Raw genomic sequence first — 19536 nt, forward strand, 5'->3', positions numbered from 1 at the left:
GACTTGTGCAAACCAGAGTAAATAATCCGGGTCAGTTGGCCCTAGAAAGAATGAAATGAAAGAATAAAAATAGTAATGTATCAGGTAATGGGTGAAGGCTGTTACCTGTTACAGATTCTGAAAGATGTTTAAATATAAAACCAAGTATTCAGGAAACAGCATGTCATGGTGGACAGAATAGAAACTTATGAATGAACCAGATCTGACTTCTGTAGCTAGTTCTGCTACTTAGATGTGTGACCTTCTTTGTTTTAGAAACCGAATAATAATTACCTTATGTGAGTATTATAAAGGTAACATAAAAAACAATTATAATAGATTTGGGCTTACTGTATTTTAGTAGGTGCTTGTTTAATAAATGCCTAGTACTTCTCTAATTTCTAAGAAATAGGAAGGATTTAAGAATATTTAAGATTTTCAGATTTACAATAGCATCATAGTTCTATTAGGTTAGATTATGTCAAAGTTTCTTTTTAAAATTAACTCCCACATTTTTTTTTAAAAGATGTTATTTATTGGGCGCCTGGGTGGCTCAGTGGGTTAAGCCGCTGCCTTCAGCTCAGGTCATGATCTCAGGGTCCCGGGATCGAGTCCCACATCGGGCTCTCTGCTCAGCAGGGAGCCTGCTTCCCTCTCTCTCTCTCTGCCTGCCTCTCCATCTACTTGTGATTTCTCTCTGTCAAATAAATAAATAAAATCTTTAAAAAAAAAAAAAAGATGTTATTTATTTATTTATTTATTTATTTGACAGACAGAGATCACAGGTAGGCAGAGAGACAGGCAGAGAGAGAGGAGGAAGCAGGCTTCCTGCTGAGCAGAGAGCCTGAAGCAGGGCTCAATCCCAGACCCTGGGATCATGACCTGAGCCAAACGCAGAGGCTTTAACCCACTGAGCCAACCAGGCGCCCCTAACTCCCACATTTTAATCATGATTTAATTTTTTCAGAGTAATATAATAACATTATATTTGGAGGACAGAACTTTTTAAAATCATCTAAAACCCATCTGTATGATTAAAAATTTTAAATTAATTTTTGCATTTGTTTACAGTTGTTTCTATATGCATGTTTATTTGCATAGTTTTAATCATTGAGCAATGTGCTGTTAATGTTCATTTATGTATTATATCACAAATCTTTTTCATGTTGCCTTATAGTTCTTATTACTTTTAAGAGTTGGGTTTTTTTTTAAATTAGTGAAATAGCATTATGAGAAAACAAAAAAAATCAGATATAAATTCTTTCCCACCTATAATTTCACTTCTGAAAGAAAAGCCACTGTTAATAGTTTTATATACTTTATGCATGTATAAATATATGTAGTATATGTACAAATAAATGTGAAAAACTATATAATATTTACATGTATAAAATATATATGCTTTATTAACATGAATGTAATGAATTAAACCTTACTTTTTTCATTCAATAATATATTGTGGACATCTGAGAAGAATGAGAAAGTCAGAGATCTACCGGATATACCAGATCTATCCCATTTGCGTAGCATATCTTTTTATAGAGGCTTCTTCATTTATTGAACATTCTCCTGGACATTTAGATTGATTGATTCTGGATTAGCAAAATTATAAATAAAATGCAGCAACATTGTACACAAATCTCTTTAAATATTTCTGTAAATATTTCTACACTAAAAATTGCTAGAAGAGAACTTGCTGAGTCAAAGAGTAGGCACATTTTCAATTTTGCCAAATTACTAAACATCTCCCATCCAAAAAAATCCCCCAACATTATGGTACCAATTATAGTCCCATTACTAGTGTAAGGAATGTCTAGACTGCCTTAACATGCCAACTCTAGCCACTACCAGTCTTTTTTCTTTATAAATTGTTTTATTTTCATTATAAATTTATGTAATACATCCGAGGGAGAAAATACCAAAGGTTACAAAATGTGTAAAATGGAAAGTTCAAGTCATTTTCTCCCCTCTTGTTGCCCCATCTCTAACATTTTACTATTTCAAAATCTGTAAATAAGCATCCTTGTACATTTTTGCACAAATTCAACAGAATAATTCCTGTAAGTGAAATGGCTGGGGTAAAGGATGTGAGTATTTAAAATTTGTTTATATATAAGGAAAGACTGAAAAATTGTTACATATTGAGGGAAACTATGGAGGCGTAACAACCAAATGTAATGTGAGATCCTACTTTGGGTCCTGAAACAGAAAAAGGACATCAGTGGGAAAACTCATGAAATTTGAATTAGGTCTTTATTCAATTAATGGTTTTGCAGCAATGTTAATTTCTTGTTTTGATAATTGTACTATGATTTTGTGTAATGTTAACATTGGGGGAAGCTGGGTGAAGACCATGTGGGAACTCTTTTGAGCTATATATGTAACTTCCTGTGAATCTAAAATTACTTCAAAATAAAAGTTAAAAATTCCAGTCAAGCATTGTCAAATTGTCTTCAAAACAGTTATATCTGAGTACTCCTACCAGTGCTTTTCCTACTCTCTTGCCAGTTGTAGATATCTTTACATATTTGCCAATATTTAAAAGGAGGTATAAAATAACAATAACATTGTTTTCATTTGCTGTTATCTATTTTTTTTTTTACTTTAATGAGATTGAGCACATTTTTTTAAATTTTATTTATTTATTTATTTATTTGAGAAAGAGAGAGAAAGAGGGAAAGCACGCACACGTGGGGGCAGCAGCAGGAGGGGGAGAAGCAGGGAGCCTGATGCACGGCTCCATCCCAAGACCTCAGGTTCATGACCTGAGCCAAAGGTAGACATTTAACTGACTGAGCCACCCAGGCGCTCTGTTGGAACACTTTTTAATGCATTTATTGGGCATGGTATTTCTTCTGAAAACTGACTATTTATACCCTTGCCTGTTTATTCCATAGACTGCCTTCTCTCTCTCTCATTTTTTTAATTGAATTGTAGGTGTTCCTTTAATTATCGATTGTTAGTACTTAATATGCTGCAAACATTTTCTCAGTTTCCCCTTTTTATAATTCTTTTGTGCTGTACTTATATAGTAAAAAAAAAATTTTTTTCTTTTAGGATTTTAGAGCTTTTGTGACATGCTTTGAAAGACTGACCTTTCATTAAACAAAATATGTCATGATTCATTTAATCTTTCTTTAATTCCCGTTGGTCACACTTTGATGAAAATCTCCATGAATATTGCTTCCTTTCCCACCACATGTTTGGTTTCCTTCTGACAGCTCCCAGTAGGAGGATCCCTGGGACAGTGATAGCAATACATCAGGTTGTTCACTCTCACCAGCAGTGCATGCAAATGCCGCAGTCAGTGACAGGTGTTCTCACATAAAAATGTTGTTGCCAGTGTACATCATACTTTGTAGTTTTAATTTACATTTCTGTGACTTGTAATAAATTGCCTATGTCTGAGTTCTTAATATTATCTTGCAAATTTATATGAATACTTTATATGCTAGTAATGAAAATATAAAATTTTGCCATCATTTCAGTATATGCTTTTCCCAGCATATTACTTGTTTTTCTATTATTTTTTTCCTGGAAATAGGGAGGTTAAATATTTGTATGTGGTCACATCTGCATTTCTGAGATTTTTTTATTTCTTACTTAGCATAGGCTTCTTCATAGATAATAATGCAGTGGAGTGAGTAAGAAGAAGAACATCTAGAGGTAGACTGTTGAGCTGTTGAGGTAACAATCCTGGCTCTGTCACCTACTAGCAGTATGATCTGAAATTAGCTACTTTGGAAGCTTTCAATTTCCCATTAAGTGGGAAGAATGGAAGTATTGCAAAGACTCTGACTCTGACAATTTGTGTAAAGATTGCTCTAACAAGTTGTGTAAAGCACATAACATAGGAAACATTTCACAAATGTTAGCTATTATGGGAATATAGATTTATTTCTATATGAGATATGAGGATAGGGTATAAAAATTTTATGCAACTTGCTAAGATGGAGTTCAGGACATGCTACTCCAAAGATGGCATCTTGGTATATTGAATATTTCAAGCTGAAAGATTTTAGGAAATGGCAGGTGCAGGAAGAATTTTCTTTTTCTCGAACAGGTTATAAGAGCCTCATGTAAGATATCATCCTTACAATGGAAGGAAAGGAGGTTTCTTATCTCTAAAGGTAGAGGGAACCTGAGAAGAATCTGAGGGAGTAAGCCTTGCCATTTCCACAGTTTACTACACTTAACTCCTACCCTTTCATATCCTGTCACATTTTCCCATGGCCTTCTACTCTTCAAACCTAGCTTAAAAACTCAGGATTAACTGCTTCTTTGGATGTTTATGTCCTTAATGAAGGCTGCCATGTCACATAAAACTTACATTAAATAGGGGCGCCTGGGTGGCTCAGTGGGTTGGGCCACTGCCTTTGGCTCAGGTCGTGATCCCGGGGCTCTGGGATCAAGTCCCACATTGGGCTCTCTGCTCGGCGAGTAGCCTGCTTCTCCCCACCCCACCCCACCCTCTGCCTGCCTCTCTGCCTACTCGTGATCTCTATCTGTCAAATAAATAAATAAAATCTTTAAAAAAAAACATATTAAATAAATCTGTATGCTTGTTTTTGTTTGTTCTTTTTTAAAAATTTATTTACTTATTTGAGAAAACCCTCAAGCAATCACCCCACTAAGCGTGGAGCTGAGTTGGGGCTTGATTCCAGGACCCAGAGAGCATGACCTGAGCTGAAATCAAGAGTTGGACAATCAACTGACTGAGCCACCCATACGCCCCTAAATCTATATGCTTTTTCTCTTCTTAATGTTTTTGTGTTACAGGGGCCCCCCTGGAAAAATTAGAAGAGTAGAGGAAAAAGATATTTTTCTTTCCTACACTGCCAGTTATTCCAATACCATTTATTGACTAAAAAGTAATGTTTCCCTTTACTCTTTTTTATCTTCCTTTTAATATTTGCCATCTTCACTATGTGACATATGACATTCAATATGTCAGAATGCCTACTTCTCCATCTATTCATCTATTGGGTCTTAAATTTCAAATTGCTTTAGTTGTTGTTTATCTTTTCTTTAACATGTATATTTGTGATCCTTCATTAGTATAATCTTTAACAATTGTTCTCATAGTTCGTATCTGTTTACTTTTTCAGATTGCATTGTGTCTGCATATGTGTGTGTGTGTGTGTGTGTGTGTGTGTGTATGTATAATGTATGTATGTATTTTCTGTATATTATCATGTTTTGACATTTTCAAAAACCTTTCTGGCTGGGGAAGAACTGCCCCTTACCAGTAACAAAGGATACATCTTGCATATGCAAATCAACCAGTTCTAAACCCTTATTCCGCAACTAACTTCTTAGGAAACTCTGAAATACCAAGCCAATATTTCCATTGCCCTCAATAATCCCATAATTGAATACCAGGCAACTGGTGACCATTCCTATAGGCCAGAGCCCTCCAGAATTACTGAAACTACCCAGTACTGAACTGTTCACCCTACCCAACCTTGCCTTTCCCATGGAAACCCCAATAAAGGCACAATTTAAATAGTTTTAACTACATACAAATGAACTTTAGAATTACACAGTTGAAGCACCCAAGAAAAATTGTGTTGAGATAATGATTGGTATTGTAGGAAATCTATGTGTTAATTTAGGGAAAAATTATATATTTATAATATTAAATACACCCATGTAGAAATACAACTTTTCTCCCTGTTTCCCTTTAGTTTTTTTAATGTAGAATTTTACATATTTCTAATTAAGACTATCTCAGATATATTACTAATTAGAAAAGGATCTCTTTGTCATTATGTTTTCTAATTTTTTTGGCTTATATACAGAAATTATGTCTGTACGTATGAGTATCTTTTTTCTTAACACTTCACTTTTATTAGTGCCAAGAGTTTAACTTGTAACACTTTGAAAGACAAAATTAATGATCACTGTCTTGATTTATACATTTATGTATGAGGAAATTAGGCTATTATATTTTTTGATAAAAAAATATTTTTCTCCAAAATCATTGTAAAAATTCTTCATAATAAGTAGGAAATTTTCATTAGCCCTGTCGCAGGATAAGTTGCCTACATTTTATGACTAGATGTCTAGATATTTGTGTTAATTAATAAGTTTGCTATTAATATGGAATTCATGTACTGCAACTCACTTGATTCACTAGCTTTATATGTATCCTTCCCCAAAGATAAATATTATAATAGATCCCTACTGCTGGCTTCTAGCCCCAGGCAGAGAGAAATCTCTGAAAAGAATAGTAAGCAGAGGAACCCCTTGGGAAGAGTCACAGTCAGAATTCAAAACTCATTTAGTTTCCTTTTGGATTCTACTCTGTGGGCATCATTCACCTTTCCATAGGCCAGTGTTCCCCAGACTTGAATCATTCAGGTATTTTATCACCATTTTGCCATTTACTATACTGTTAGTTACTATAGTTTTCTTTCATTTGGCTTAACTTTTTCTTAATTTAACTTTTTAATTGAGGTTAAAATTTAAACACTGTGGAAGATACTAAGTGTAGAATTTCGTGAGTTTTTCTTAAATGTATATACACTCATGTAACTAACATCCCTGATCAAAATAGATAATATTTTCTTCACCCGAAATCTAAATTTTAAAATGTAATTGCACTATTTTGTTGTGCATTTGCATTTTTAAAATACATAGAAAAATATATTACTATACATCGAAATTATCCATTTATCACTTTAAATCATCAGTGGAAATCTTAACATAGAAAGTTTTTTTTTAAAGATTTTATTTATTTATTTGACAGAGAGAGATCACAAGTAGATGGAGAGGCAGGCAGAGAGAGAGAAAGGGAAGCAGGCTCCCTGCTGAGCAGAGAGCCCTATGCAGGACTTGATCCCAGGACCCTGAGATCATGACCTGAGCTGAAGGCAGCAGCTTAACCCACTGAGCCACCCAGGCACCCCTAGAAAGTTATTTTCATGCTAATTTCAATTAACTTGTACTCAAAACATGGAGGGTAACTGGGAAACTGCACCACCACAAGGCAGTGTTGTGAAACAGATTTCCAGGGAAGTGTTTTTGTTGTTGTTGTTGTTGTTGTTGTTGTTTTTAAGATTCTGTTTTTAAGTCATCTCTACACCCAACTTGGGGCTTGAACTCAAAACCTGGAGATCAAGAGTTGCATGCTCCACTGACTGAGCCAGCTGGAGGCTCTTGGGGGAGTAACTTTTAACATGGTACTCTTTAATAACTCAGTAACTAAAGATGCTTAATTAGGTTGCAAGGTTTACTTCTTTTATCTTGAATTACAATCTATGGGAATTCTATAGGATAACTATTAGCAGTAAGATACAAAATTAGAAAAAAATGGATTAATCTTGGATATTCAGAGCTTTTTATGTACCATTTATGAGAGCAAGCAAAGATCCCTTGACTCATAGTACCTGTTTTCTGGTGTGGATGATTGTATTTGCTCTTTAAATTTTATTTATTTATTTATTTAAAGTTTTAAATGCAGTAATGTCTGCACCCAACGTGGTGCTTGAACTCATAACCCAAGATCAAGAGTCATATGATCTTCTAACAGAGCCAGCCAGGCATTCCTGCTCTTTAAATGTCGGGGGGGGGGGGTTACTTTGGGATTTATGTATTTGCTTAACCCCTTCTTTGCTTTGACTTTCAGCCCATGGATCTGACTTTAGCCAGATTGATCTCCTCGTCATTCTCATAAGATGGGCAGTGGGAGTGGGAGGAGCCTGAGGGATAGAGGAGAAATGTGTCTTCAATTCTGTGAAGGCTGAGAGAGGTGAGGGAGCTGTAGAAGAAAAATTTGAAGATAGCAGAGATTGGTTTGTAGGGTTGAAGGAAAGAAGCTGTCTTTATAAAAGTTTAAGGTCAAGCAGTAAGTGTTGATGTAGAAGCCACGGCAAGTTATCCGGAAGATCTAGCTAACATAATTTATGAATGTGGCTGCATTAAACAACTCTCTTTCACTGTAGGTGAAATAGTTTTATTTTGGAAAAAGATGTCATCTAGGACTTTTGTAGTAGAAAGGAGAATTCAATGCCTGGCTTTAAAGCTTCACAGAGTAGGCAGACTCTCTTGTTAGAAGCTAATGTACCTTGTGACTTTAAGTTGAAACCAGTGCTCACTAACCAGTCAAAAATCCTAGGGCCCTCAAGAATTATGCTAAATTATCTATTCTACTTGTGCTCTATATATGGAACAACAAAGCCCGGATGACAGTATCTCTACTTATAGCACATTTTACTGAATATTTTAAGCCCACCGTTGAGACCTACTGCTCGGGGGCGGGGGGAGGGAAAGAGAGAGATTCCTTTCAAAATATTACTGCTCATTGACAGTGCACATAATTGCCCGTGAGCTACAATGGAGATATACAATGAAAGTAATGTTGATTTCATACCTGCTAATTCAGCAGGGCTGTCATTTCAGATTTCAAGTCTTATTATTTAAGAAATACATTTCAAAAGGCTGTGGTTGCCATAGAGAGTGATTCCTCTGATGGATCTGGGCAAAGTAAATTGAAAACCTTCTGGAAAAGATTCACCATCTAGATGTCATTAAGTCATGGGAAGAGGTCAAAATATCAACTTAGGGGCACCTGAGTGTCTCAGTGGGTTAAAGCCTCTGCCTTCTGCTCAGATCATGATCTCAGGATCCTGGGATCGAGCCCCGCATTGGGCTCTCTGCTCAGTGGGGAGCCTGCTTCCATCTCTCTCTCTCTGCCTGCTTCTCTGCCTGCTTGTGATCTCTGTCAAATAAATAAATAAAATCTTTAAAAAAGAAAAAAAAAATCAACTTAACAGGAATTTTGAAGAAACTGATTCCAACCCTCATGGATAATATTGAAATATTAGGACTTCAGTGGGGGAAGTAACTGCAGATATGGTAGAAATAGCATGAAAACTAGACTTAGAAGTAGAGCGAGAAGATGGAACTGAATTGCAGCAAACTTATGATAAAACTTGAATAGATGAGGAGTTGCTTCTTATGGACGAGCAAAGAAAGTGGTTTCTTAAGATGGAATCTACTCCTGGTACAGATGCTGTGAAGATTGTCAAAATGGCAACAAAAGATTTTGAATATAACAAAGTTCGTTGATAAAACAGTGACAAGATTTGAAAGGATTGACTCCAATTTTCAAAGTGCTATTATGGGTAAAATGCCTTCAAACAGCATCACATACTAAGAGAAATTGTTTGTGAAAGGAAGAGTCAATTGATGTAGCAAACTTCACTGTTGCTTTATTTTAAGAAATTTCCACAGCCACCTCAGCCTTCAGCAATCATTACCCTGATTGGTCAGCTGCCATCAACATCGAGGCAATACTCTCCGTCAGGAAAAAGACTAGGACTTGTTGAAAACTCAAATGATGGTTAGCATATTTTTTAGCGATGAAATATTTTTTAATTAAGCTTTGTACATTGTTTTTATAGACATAATGCTTTGCACATTTAACAGACTACAGGATAGTCTAAACATAATTTTTATATGCACTGGGAAACCAAAAAATTAATTTGACTGACTTTATTGCATTATTCACTCTGTTGCAGTGGTCTGGAACAGAACCTATAATATCTCGGGGGTAGACCTGTATATCTATTCCAGGAAGTCTTCCTTAGAGACCCTATGTTCTCCTCTTGCTAAAATATCCAGTGACTTTAGGAAAAACTATGTGCTAACATGAATTGTTTGCACAAGACTTGGATCTTAGAGTCTCCAAATAGAGGTCAAATAATCAAATGTGCTGGTACCATTCAATGAGATAAACAACTGTGACATAAATTCTGCTTTTCATACAGGTTTTATACTCCCCGGACACCCTGTTTCCATTAGCATTTAGTATTCTTAATCTCTTTATAGATATGAGAGAAACCTGTCCTATTTAAAAAACAAACAAACAAACAAACAAAAACTCCTGTTTTTATATGTTTTATCCCTGGTGTAGATAGTCAAAGACCATTTTAAAAAATTAAATCCAAGACTTTAGAAATTATCAGTGATGTAGCTAATCATAGAATTTCTTGAAGTGTGCTGTTACTTGTATCTTCAGCAAGGATTGGGAGGTGTTAATAGAAAGTGTTTCATGCCTTCTACTTAAGGTGGTCTAGTGGTCAACTTCTATTTTTAGGGAAAATACTCTCCTCTGTCTCAGCTCACTACTTGAATACAGACTCCACTGTTTTCTCTGCTAAGCCCCTCAAAGCAGAGAAATCCACAGTACTTTAGTGAGAACTTACACATGGCTAAAGGTAGTGCAGGGGACAGCAAGATATTTATAAGTCATATTGCCAGGCACTGATCTTTGATATTGTCCAAATCTCGCAGTAATACTGAGCTCTACTAAGAATGACTGGACTGGAGCATATGGTAATTGAGTGACATATATGTAAGAAGCACTAGATTTGTATTCTCTCTGTTAAAATCTTGTTTAAAATAGGGCTAGAAAATGATTATTTTAATTTTCCCCCTTTTCAAAGTAGAGTGAAAACAATCATATGTAGGCCCAAAGACTTAACTTTATTATTTGTACTCTCCGGATATTCAGATTAAGTAATAACCATCATTTACAATGCTGCGTAAAACTAGTTATCATCCTTATTCCAAGCAGGTTTTCCCAACAGATTTTCCAAAGAGAAATGAGAATATTGGCTTTTCCTTCTATATGATAACTTTTGACAAGGAGTTTGTATATATTATTCAAGGCACAGATTCACGTTTGGAAATTCTGTCAAAATAGGCAGCTTTTTAGTGATCATTGACTGACAATTACTCTCAATGGAAGGTTACAAAACATATTTATGTCTTCTTTGAGCATAAAATGCTAAATCAAAACTTTATGCCCTCAGATTTAACACAGCCAGCAAAGTTCTTCTTCTTAAAAATAAAATGATTTTCATTTAGATGAAATGGGAAACATTTAAGGAAATGGGCAACATCAAGTCAATTTATGAAGATTATATAAATCTGATGTAAACATAATTCATATAGATTATATGTCTTTGGCGACTAAAGGCAATTCTACTATTTGCCATTCCAGTCAGCAGTCCTAATTATCATTAAATAAATATATTTTTTTCAATAAATGGCATTTTCTTTCTCTACATATGACTCTTATAGATGCCTCTACATCTAGCAAGAAAAGAATTAATATTTGCTTTGGTTTCTGTAAAATCAATGACAGTATATAGCATTGTATTTGTACCGATGTGTTGTGGGCTAGACTAAGGCCTAGAAAAGTCTAGTTGGGGTAGAAGTCACCTGAAGAACTTATTTAAATATGGATTTCCGAGCCCTACTCCCTGAGTTTCTGATTCAGTAGGCCTAGGATGGGCATGAGAATTTGCATGTCTAACAAACTCTCAGGTGTTGCTAATTCTGCACACAACAGCACTACTCTGAATAGCATGAGGCTCAACAACATAGGAGAATCAGCTGCAACACAGGAAGAGAAGTAGAAGGGATGACATAGATAAAGATTATAGTATCTACCTGTGGGTTGAATAGTAGTCCCCAGAAAATACATTCTCCAGGAACTTCAGAATATGACCTTATTTAGAATTAAGGATCTTTGCAGATGTAATTAAGGTAAGGATTCAGTAGTGCAGATGTAATTAAGGTAAGGATTTAGTATGAGGTCATCCTGGATTAGTTGGGCCCTCATCCAATGACAAGCAACATTAAGAGTCCATAAGAAGCAGACTTCTGTCTTACAGAACTATAAATAAGTAAGTTTCTGATGCTTTATAAGTTTATGTTACTTTGTTAGGGCAGTCTTGGGAAACTAATGGACTCCTGTAAGTCCAACCATACCAAAGTGCCAAGTTATGTTATATACTCTAAGGAAAAAGGATAGAACTCTGACACTGGCCCAGTGGACTAGTGTAACAGGTTGAACAATGACTGAACATTGACTAACTGTTGGGCACTGTTAGATACCTTTTGGGATGTTATTTAATTTCACCTTATCCCCAAGTGCTTTGAGGTAGTTATTTTTTTTTAGCCTATTTATAAAAGAAGATCCTGAAACCCAGAATGGTCATTACTGCTTTATACCAGACTCTTGCTAGATATTCCAGTGGTCAGTGATTTACCAGAAGTGATACAGCTAGTAAGTAGCATGGATTAAATTCAGATCATGATCCTGTCATTCCAAATTCCATGCTCTTCTCCATCATAGCATATTTTATCAAGGCTTGGAGCTGGAAAGTACAGGGCATTTGGCAATACTGACTAGTTCATTTTTGGCTGCTGTGGAATATTTAAGAAAGTAGAAAGGAATTTATTATCTCTAACAGAAATCTTCCTGATTTATGGTAGGTATTCAACAGTATTTCCTCCTATTAATACCTATAAAGTAGTTTGTACCTTGTTACTTTAATATTATTTCTCCTTGTAGCAACTCTTTCACTTTATACTCAAATATGCACATAATTTAGGCTGATCGTGAATAACAAGATAGAAATAATAGCTCTACATTGTCTTTGGAGATGTGGAACAATGAGTTAGACAATAATATTTCCATATAGTTTTTTGCCTTATTTATATATATATATACACATATATGTATGTGTATATATATATATATATATATATATATATATATACATACAAGGCTGGAATAATATTTGAATATTACCTTGTGGTTGCAGATCACACACACACACACAAAACCCTACACACAAAAAACCTATGATTTAGCATCATAATATGAATTCCCTGAGTGTTTCATACAAACTTCTTTCGAATGGTTATTAAGCTATTTAAGCTGTTTAATAATGCTTTGAGAGTTATTAAATTCAACCTTCATCTCATTATAGTTAATGCCTTTGAGCATACAATGTGAATGGCACTCTGCTAGCTGCTGAACATTTGATATGTAAAAAAATTGTTCCCACCCTTGCACTGTGGATGCTTGATTCAGGATCTTGATTAAGATCAGTGTAACTGTGAAAGATTTAGACAAAATTGGCTAAGAAACTGCTCACTTTAGCAGGTTAAAGCAAAAAGACGAAGCTAACAAACGTTGCGGTGACAGCTGCATTGAGGTTCTGTCTCAGGAGATGAGGGCAAATTGTATGAATTTGTTAAATGCTTAACAACCACGATGGTACTGAATGGACAGTAACACTGGCACTATTTTTTTTTCCTAGTGATATATTTTTTTTATTGTATCTTTCTCTGGACATTTATTCATTCATTTATTCCACAACACTCCACATGCACCTATAGCATGCAAGGTTTGGCATGGAGACAAATGTATTACCCAGTGAGAAGATAAGTCACATATACCAGTAACTAAAGTGTGAGACAATAATTCTGATCTAAATGACATAGATCATAACTCTTATCATGGGTAGGTTCATGGGAGAATATAATTATTCTACGTCTATGAATTGATTACAAATTTATTCAGCCATCTTTTGAGTTTTGAGTTCTTATTGTATTGCATTTTAGCCAGTGACTGTGGTCTGTAAAATAGATTACTTTAATACTTTGAGTCTTCCTTTGTGACCTAGTAGGTGGTCAAATTTGTGAATGTTTCAGGCTTGAGAGCTATGTATTCCTTAATTATTTAGTTCTAGGGTTGATATGTGTTTATTAGACTAAATTTATTATTTGTGGTATTGAATGCTCCTGTTTCTTTGCTAATTTTTTTTACTTTATCACCTTTGTATGAGAAGTAAATTAAAATATCTCATTTTAACTATAGGTTATTAGTTTCTACTTGTAATTCTTTTCTATTTTATATATTTTAAGGCTGAGATTCTAGGTATATATAGGTCAGGACTGCTATATTTTCTGGGTAGGTCATTTCTTTTAGCATTAGATAATAACCCTTTTTTAAAAAATCTCTGATTATGCTTTTTTCTAACAGTAATACTGCTACATTGGGTTCCTTTTGTTAATCATTGGTACATTCTATTCTATCTCCTTACTTTCCATTTTTCCATGTCACCAAAGTTTTAAAAAATTATACCTTCATTGAGATATAATTTATTCACTCATTTCAAGTTTGCAGTTTAGCGGTTTTTAGTATAATCACAGTTTTGCAATCAATACCACTATGTAAATTTAGAACATTTCTTCATCATCCCAAAGGAAACCTCATACCCATTAGCAGTCACTGCCCATTTCCCCTCTTCCACTAATCCCTGACAACTACTAATATAACTCTATCTCTATGGATTTGCCTTTTTATGGACATTTTGGATAAGTGGTGTCATACTATGTGGTCTTTATGTCTGACTTTTTCACTTTCCACTTACCATAATGTCTTCAAGATTGATTCCGTTTTAGTATTAACATCACTTTGTTGTTTTTAAAGGTTAAATAATATTCCATTGTATGGATAGACTATTATCTATACTTTAGGTTGAACATTGGGTTGTTTCTACTTTGCAGCTATTATGAATAATGCTGCTATGAACATTTATATGCAATTTATTATATGGATATAATGTTTTTATTTCTCTTGGGTATGTACCTAGGAGTAAAACTGCTGAATCATAAGGTAATTTTCTGTTTAACATCTTGAAGAACTGTCAAACTGTATTCCAAAGTGGCTCCATTTCACGTTCCCACCAACAATGTATGGAGGTGCCAATTTCTCCACATCTTGTCTTTGCCTAGATATTAAAATCCCGAACCCCTTTGGCGCTATCCTAGTATACATTTTTTGTAGGCTTTTACCATGCCGCTTCCTATCTGTATACATTTGCACTCCTCATGTTTCTGGCATATGTATAGTTCTTTTTCCTCCTTTAAAGGTCATGTATGGGGTGCCTGGGTGGCTCAGTGGGTTGAGCCGCTGCCATCAGCTCAGATCATGATCTCAGGGTCCTGGGATGGAGTCTGGCATCAGGCTCTCTGCTCAGCGGGGAGCCTGCTTCCCTCTCTCCCTCTCTGCCTGCCTCTCTGTCTACTTGTGATCTCTCTCTGTCAAATAAATAAATAAAATCTTAAAAAAAAAAAAAAAGGTCATGTATGTTTTAAAGCTTAAAGATTGTTTTACCTAGTGTTATTATATGTTTGTGAAGTGAGAAGGGGGAGTGGCCGTGGGAGAGGGGGACTCATGTTGGATTAGTCTACTATTTCTGAAAGTTGAGCAGATCAATGTAATTGTAGTGACTATGAAGTGGTTGACTTGGGGTTCCAAGTCAACTATTTGAAAGCAGTGGGCCAGAGTTTTTCTTCTGTACTAAATTACTTGGACCTTATAGAACCCATTATCTTACTGAACTCATCTAGTCCCATTTGAACTAACTTGTCTTTTTGTTATTTTGTAGATGCAAGTTTCCAAAAACACAACAGAAAAGAAGAAGCCCAAATTTAGAAGGAAAAGGTATTTTTTTTTACAAAAAGTATTATGGTAAAATTGAAATGTATATATACATTGGATTAATTATTATGATATTTCCCCCTGATTCTTGACTCTTTTTCTCTAGGGAAACATCAAAATTTTCTAGAAGAATTAGAGATGATGAGAATTAAAAAATAAATTATTTCTTAGTAATTAAAATAAATTATTAAGAAATAAGAATTAAGGTGATAAGTAGTAGTTTTAGAGTATGGAGAAAGTTTTATGTTTATACAAATATGTTGAAGCAGAACTAGTGAAGATTAAAATCATGTGAGCAAGCAGATGAGAAGCAGGTGTTTGGTTTAAAAATAGTGCAAACCAGAAACAGGCCTTTATAATGAACTGATAAGCCACTGATGACAAGTTTTAGTGTTTATCATTGAGCCAACCACACAGTTTATTTACATATTTTTTTGAAGAATGGTAATCAGTGCTGTATTAAAAGGAGTCCTGCTCAACGACAAAGTCTGACTCCGATATGATAGTCCTTCTCTTATTCTTTGTCCTTCTTCAGAGGATGAATAATTAAATTTTTAAAAAGGCCCTCCAGTCTTATCTTAGTTATACTTCACAATAACCCCATCAAATACGAAGTATATCATAATCATCTCTATTTAAAAGATGAAAAACTATGACTTAGAAAAACTACGTGGCTTTCTCAAGATCTCATGGTTAGAGAAAATGCATTTGAACAAATGTTTTCTGACTTTAAGTCAGCAATGCAGTGTCATGGGAAAAGCATGGATTTTGCAGTCTGACAGAATTTAGCTGTGTCATGCTCAACTATTTCCTACATTGTCAAATTTCTCAATTTCTCAGAGCTTCAGTTTCTTTATAAAATGAGAGTAGCAATTCCTTAGTAGGTTTTTTAGGGGAAGATTACATGAAAAAGCCTATATAAGGTACTTGGTAGATCATTAGTGCTTTTCACCAGATGAGAGCTTAGATCAATATTATTTCCTTTTGGCTTTTTCACTGTATCATGCTGTCTTACTGTATAAACCAACCAAGGAAAAGTACCTCCAGATAAAGAAATATATTCATAATTTATAATTATCAATGAATATGCAAAAATGGCCATTGAAGTATACATGATTGGTCTTTTGAAACTAAATCTGTCAAATTCCTTTTCTAGGAAAGCTATTTTAAAATGCTCTTTTGAAAATGTTTGTTCAGATGATGCCTTATCAAAGGAAAACATGGGTATGTGAAGGCCTCTCCTACTCTTAGTTCCTTTACTTCTATTTAATTTTACTAAATGTAGTTGTAATTTTTGGAAGAAAAAAATATATTGATGAGAACTGTTAGTGGGTCATTTTGGATATTGATTTACATACTAGATCTCTTCAGTTGTCTTTAGGTTTCTGTTCCCATAAATTAAATTTTCTCTGGCTCTGTCACATATTTAATTTTTAAAAAAATAAAGCACCAGTGGCTGTGGGAGGAAATACCCACATCAATACATTAAAATCCAGACCCCTCCATTCAAAAATTATTGGGGTCCTCGGGGTGCCAGAGGGAGAGAAAGAAGAAAAGCAGCAGCGTGGGGCTTCCAGCTGAATTAATTGCTGTTGGTATTAGAACACAGTAGGGAGAATGTGGAATGCAGGGAGAAAGTTTTAGTTTTCAAAAGCGCTTTACTCTTCCTTCATTTTCATTAGTCTTGAAAAGCAGGCAAATGCTTATTTGCAAGATGGAACTTTGGCAACCATGCAAAGAGGTTCCAAAGCCCATTAACCCCCAAGAAGTTATCCGTACCATATTTCCTTTCCTTTATAGCCACCCCAAGTGTTCTATGGCACTGTGTTTCAACTGACTAAATAAGCCATTCATCTTTAGCCTTATTAAAAGAAAGGAAAGTAGTCAGAAGAAGGACAAAATAGTTAACTTTTTAAAATCTTTTGTTCCTCTCCTAAACCACTACAAAATTCTATTCTTTCTATCTCTTCTTAAATTTATTCTGCTGCTACTTTCCTGCTAACTTAGGTTCCTTTTCTTGGCTCTATTGTCCTTTTGCCTCACATGATTACTTCAGATACTCCTGTAGAAAGGCAAAAAAGTCAGTTTATCCCTGGACTGAATTTCACTAGGAGACCTTGGTACTACAGCTGAGGGCTCCAGTGCTGGGATCCTTTCTGCCTCTGACTCACAGGGACTACTGAGGAAGAAAGCCATCATAGCCAGGAATCCATTGATTGGAAATCACTCTGCTGCATAAATGAGTGAATACATTTCCATAGTTATCCACTGACACCCTTTCAGGAGTCTCACATTCTGTGTAGCTCTCAAGTCTCAATAGTTAATTGTTCAAATCTTTAACCTGATCTGTGTTTTACTCCTTTATCCCATTTCAAACAAATAAAAAGCATAAACATCTAATCTGCTGTGTTCTTTGTAAGAGCTGACTACTTCTTGAAAGAGTGGTTATTTTTCAGTAAATTATCTCCGCCTCAGTTTTTTACCCCTACCCATATTTCAGTGTATCCCTTGATCTTAAGTCTCTGAAATCACTCCTTTCGTTCTTGGCTTGAGGTAGCATCAATCCTAGATCAAGTGAAAATTGGAGCCATTTTCCTTACACTCCCAGGTGCTCAAGTAAAGTCTCCCATCAACCTACTGCCCAGATTTGCTGTTCCTTTCTGGCTTATAAACTCTACCCTTTGCTTTTCTCTCTTCCTTAATTAGAGGTTGGGAGGAGAGCTAATTAAGTGTAGCTACTTTACCTGCCCAAGTGTCAGTTGCTTCATCTGTGATAAAAATGTACAGTAAAAACCCTCTTATCCAACAAGGAGAAGATTTCTGAAATTAATAGAAAAAGTTGAGGAATCATTAAATAATTTAAACTGTATGCCCATGGATATGCAGATATAATCTAAGAAATAGCTATTTGTGGAGCATATCTATGTTTGGGGGGAAATTACTATAAGGAATATTGTGAATTATGTTTGTATTGGCCCTCTACCTCATTTTTTTCCCAGTGTTTAGGAACAAGAAAGTTCATCTATAATGATGCAATAATAATACCAATAGTAATAATGATAGCCAACACCTGTAAAAATTACTGTGTGTCTTCACTTTATATATATTTATTTAGCCCTTGTAAGATCATAAGAAGTAAATAAGGTAGATATTTTTTCTTTAAGATTTTATTTATTTATTTGACAGAGATCAAAAATAGTCAGAGAGACAGGCGGGGGGCCGGGGGGGGGGAGCAGGCTCCCCGCTGAGCAGAGAGCCTGATGCGGGGCTCGATCCCAGGACCCTGGGATCATGACCTGAGCTGAAGGCAGAGGCTTTAACCCACTGAGCCACCCAGGCAACCCTAGATATTATTTTATCTCCCATTTTATCAATGGGGAAACCAAGACACTTCAGAGGTTGTTATATGGTTTTTCTAAGTCACATATCTTCTTAAAGTTAATCAAAGTGTGCAGCTGTTTCCTTGGTTGCTTTGAATATCAGGAATCGTAAAGCTAACTATATTGGGTTTTGGTACAGTACTGATAACTAACCTAAGCAATTTTAAGATTTTATTATAGCCTTTCATACCCCCTTAATGAACTGATTTTGACTTCTTTTTGTCTTTGGGTTTTCATCATTTGTTTTGTTATATCATTGTTTTTTGTTGGGAAATACCTCACTTCTTATTGGGTAGTCGACAATCTATGAAAGTTTAGATAGGTAAAAGATTGGCATATTACCCAGGTTTAACTGATAATCTGTGGCATTCATTAATAAATTAGCAAAGGATATATTCATCAGCCACCTGAGACAGATAGCCATGGAAAAGAATGGCTAATACAGGAGAGGTCTGGATCATGACGGAAATCCTGGGGGAGCATGACCTTAGGAGTAGGAACTGGGGCTGGGAGGTAGAAGAGGTGACAGGGAGAAAGATGATTTCTTGCTGCTCAGGACAAACTTTGCCCATCTACTCTTGGTTTGGAGTTACCTTTAACCTCTAGACTAAAAGGTGGGGTTGGTCCACATGCCCCTTTCCTGGAAAACTCCTTGCCTCCTGTTTCTGTTTGTATCTCCGGGAATGGTGCTATCTTCTTCATTACATTCTAATTTGTATTTTACTCATCACTACATTTAAATTGTAAGCATGTAAGAGGAGTGTTTGTGGTTACTTAATAATAAAACAAAACACAAGTACTTTTTCTTCTTCTTCACTGTCTTCCATAAGAATGCTTTCAAGGGACGCCTGGGTGGCTCATTGG

At 35.3% G+C, this 19536-nt stretch overlaps 1 protein-coding gene across 8 annotated transcripts in view; it reads left to right on the plus strand.

The window, feature by feature from the left end:
• ZCWPW2 (zinc finger CW-type and PWWP domain containing 2) overlaps positions 1-19536 on the plus strand; it is a 125148-nt gene that overhangs the window by 98066 nt on the left and 7546 nt on the right. For all 8 annotated transcript variants that reach the window (XM_082728945.1, XM_082728951.1, XM_082728950.1 and 5 more), the window contains 2 exons: positions 15240-15295; positions 16449-16516. In XM_082728945.1, coding sequence (XP_082585071.1) covers positions 15240-15295; positions 16449-16516 — 124 coding nt within the window. The remainder of the gene's footprint in view (positions 1-15239; positions 15296-16448; positions 16517-19536) is intronic.

Source organism: Mustela nivalis (genome assembly GCF_964662115.1).
Source record: "Mustela nivalis genome assembly, chromosome: 1".
In the NCBI taxonomy this organism is placed as follows: domain Eukaryota; kingdom Metazoa; phylum Chordata; class Mammalia; order Carnivora; family Mustelidae; genus Mustela; species Mustela nivalis.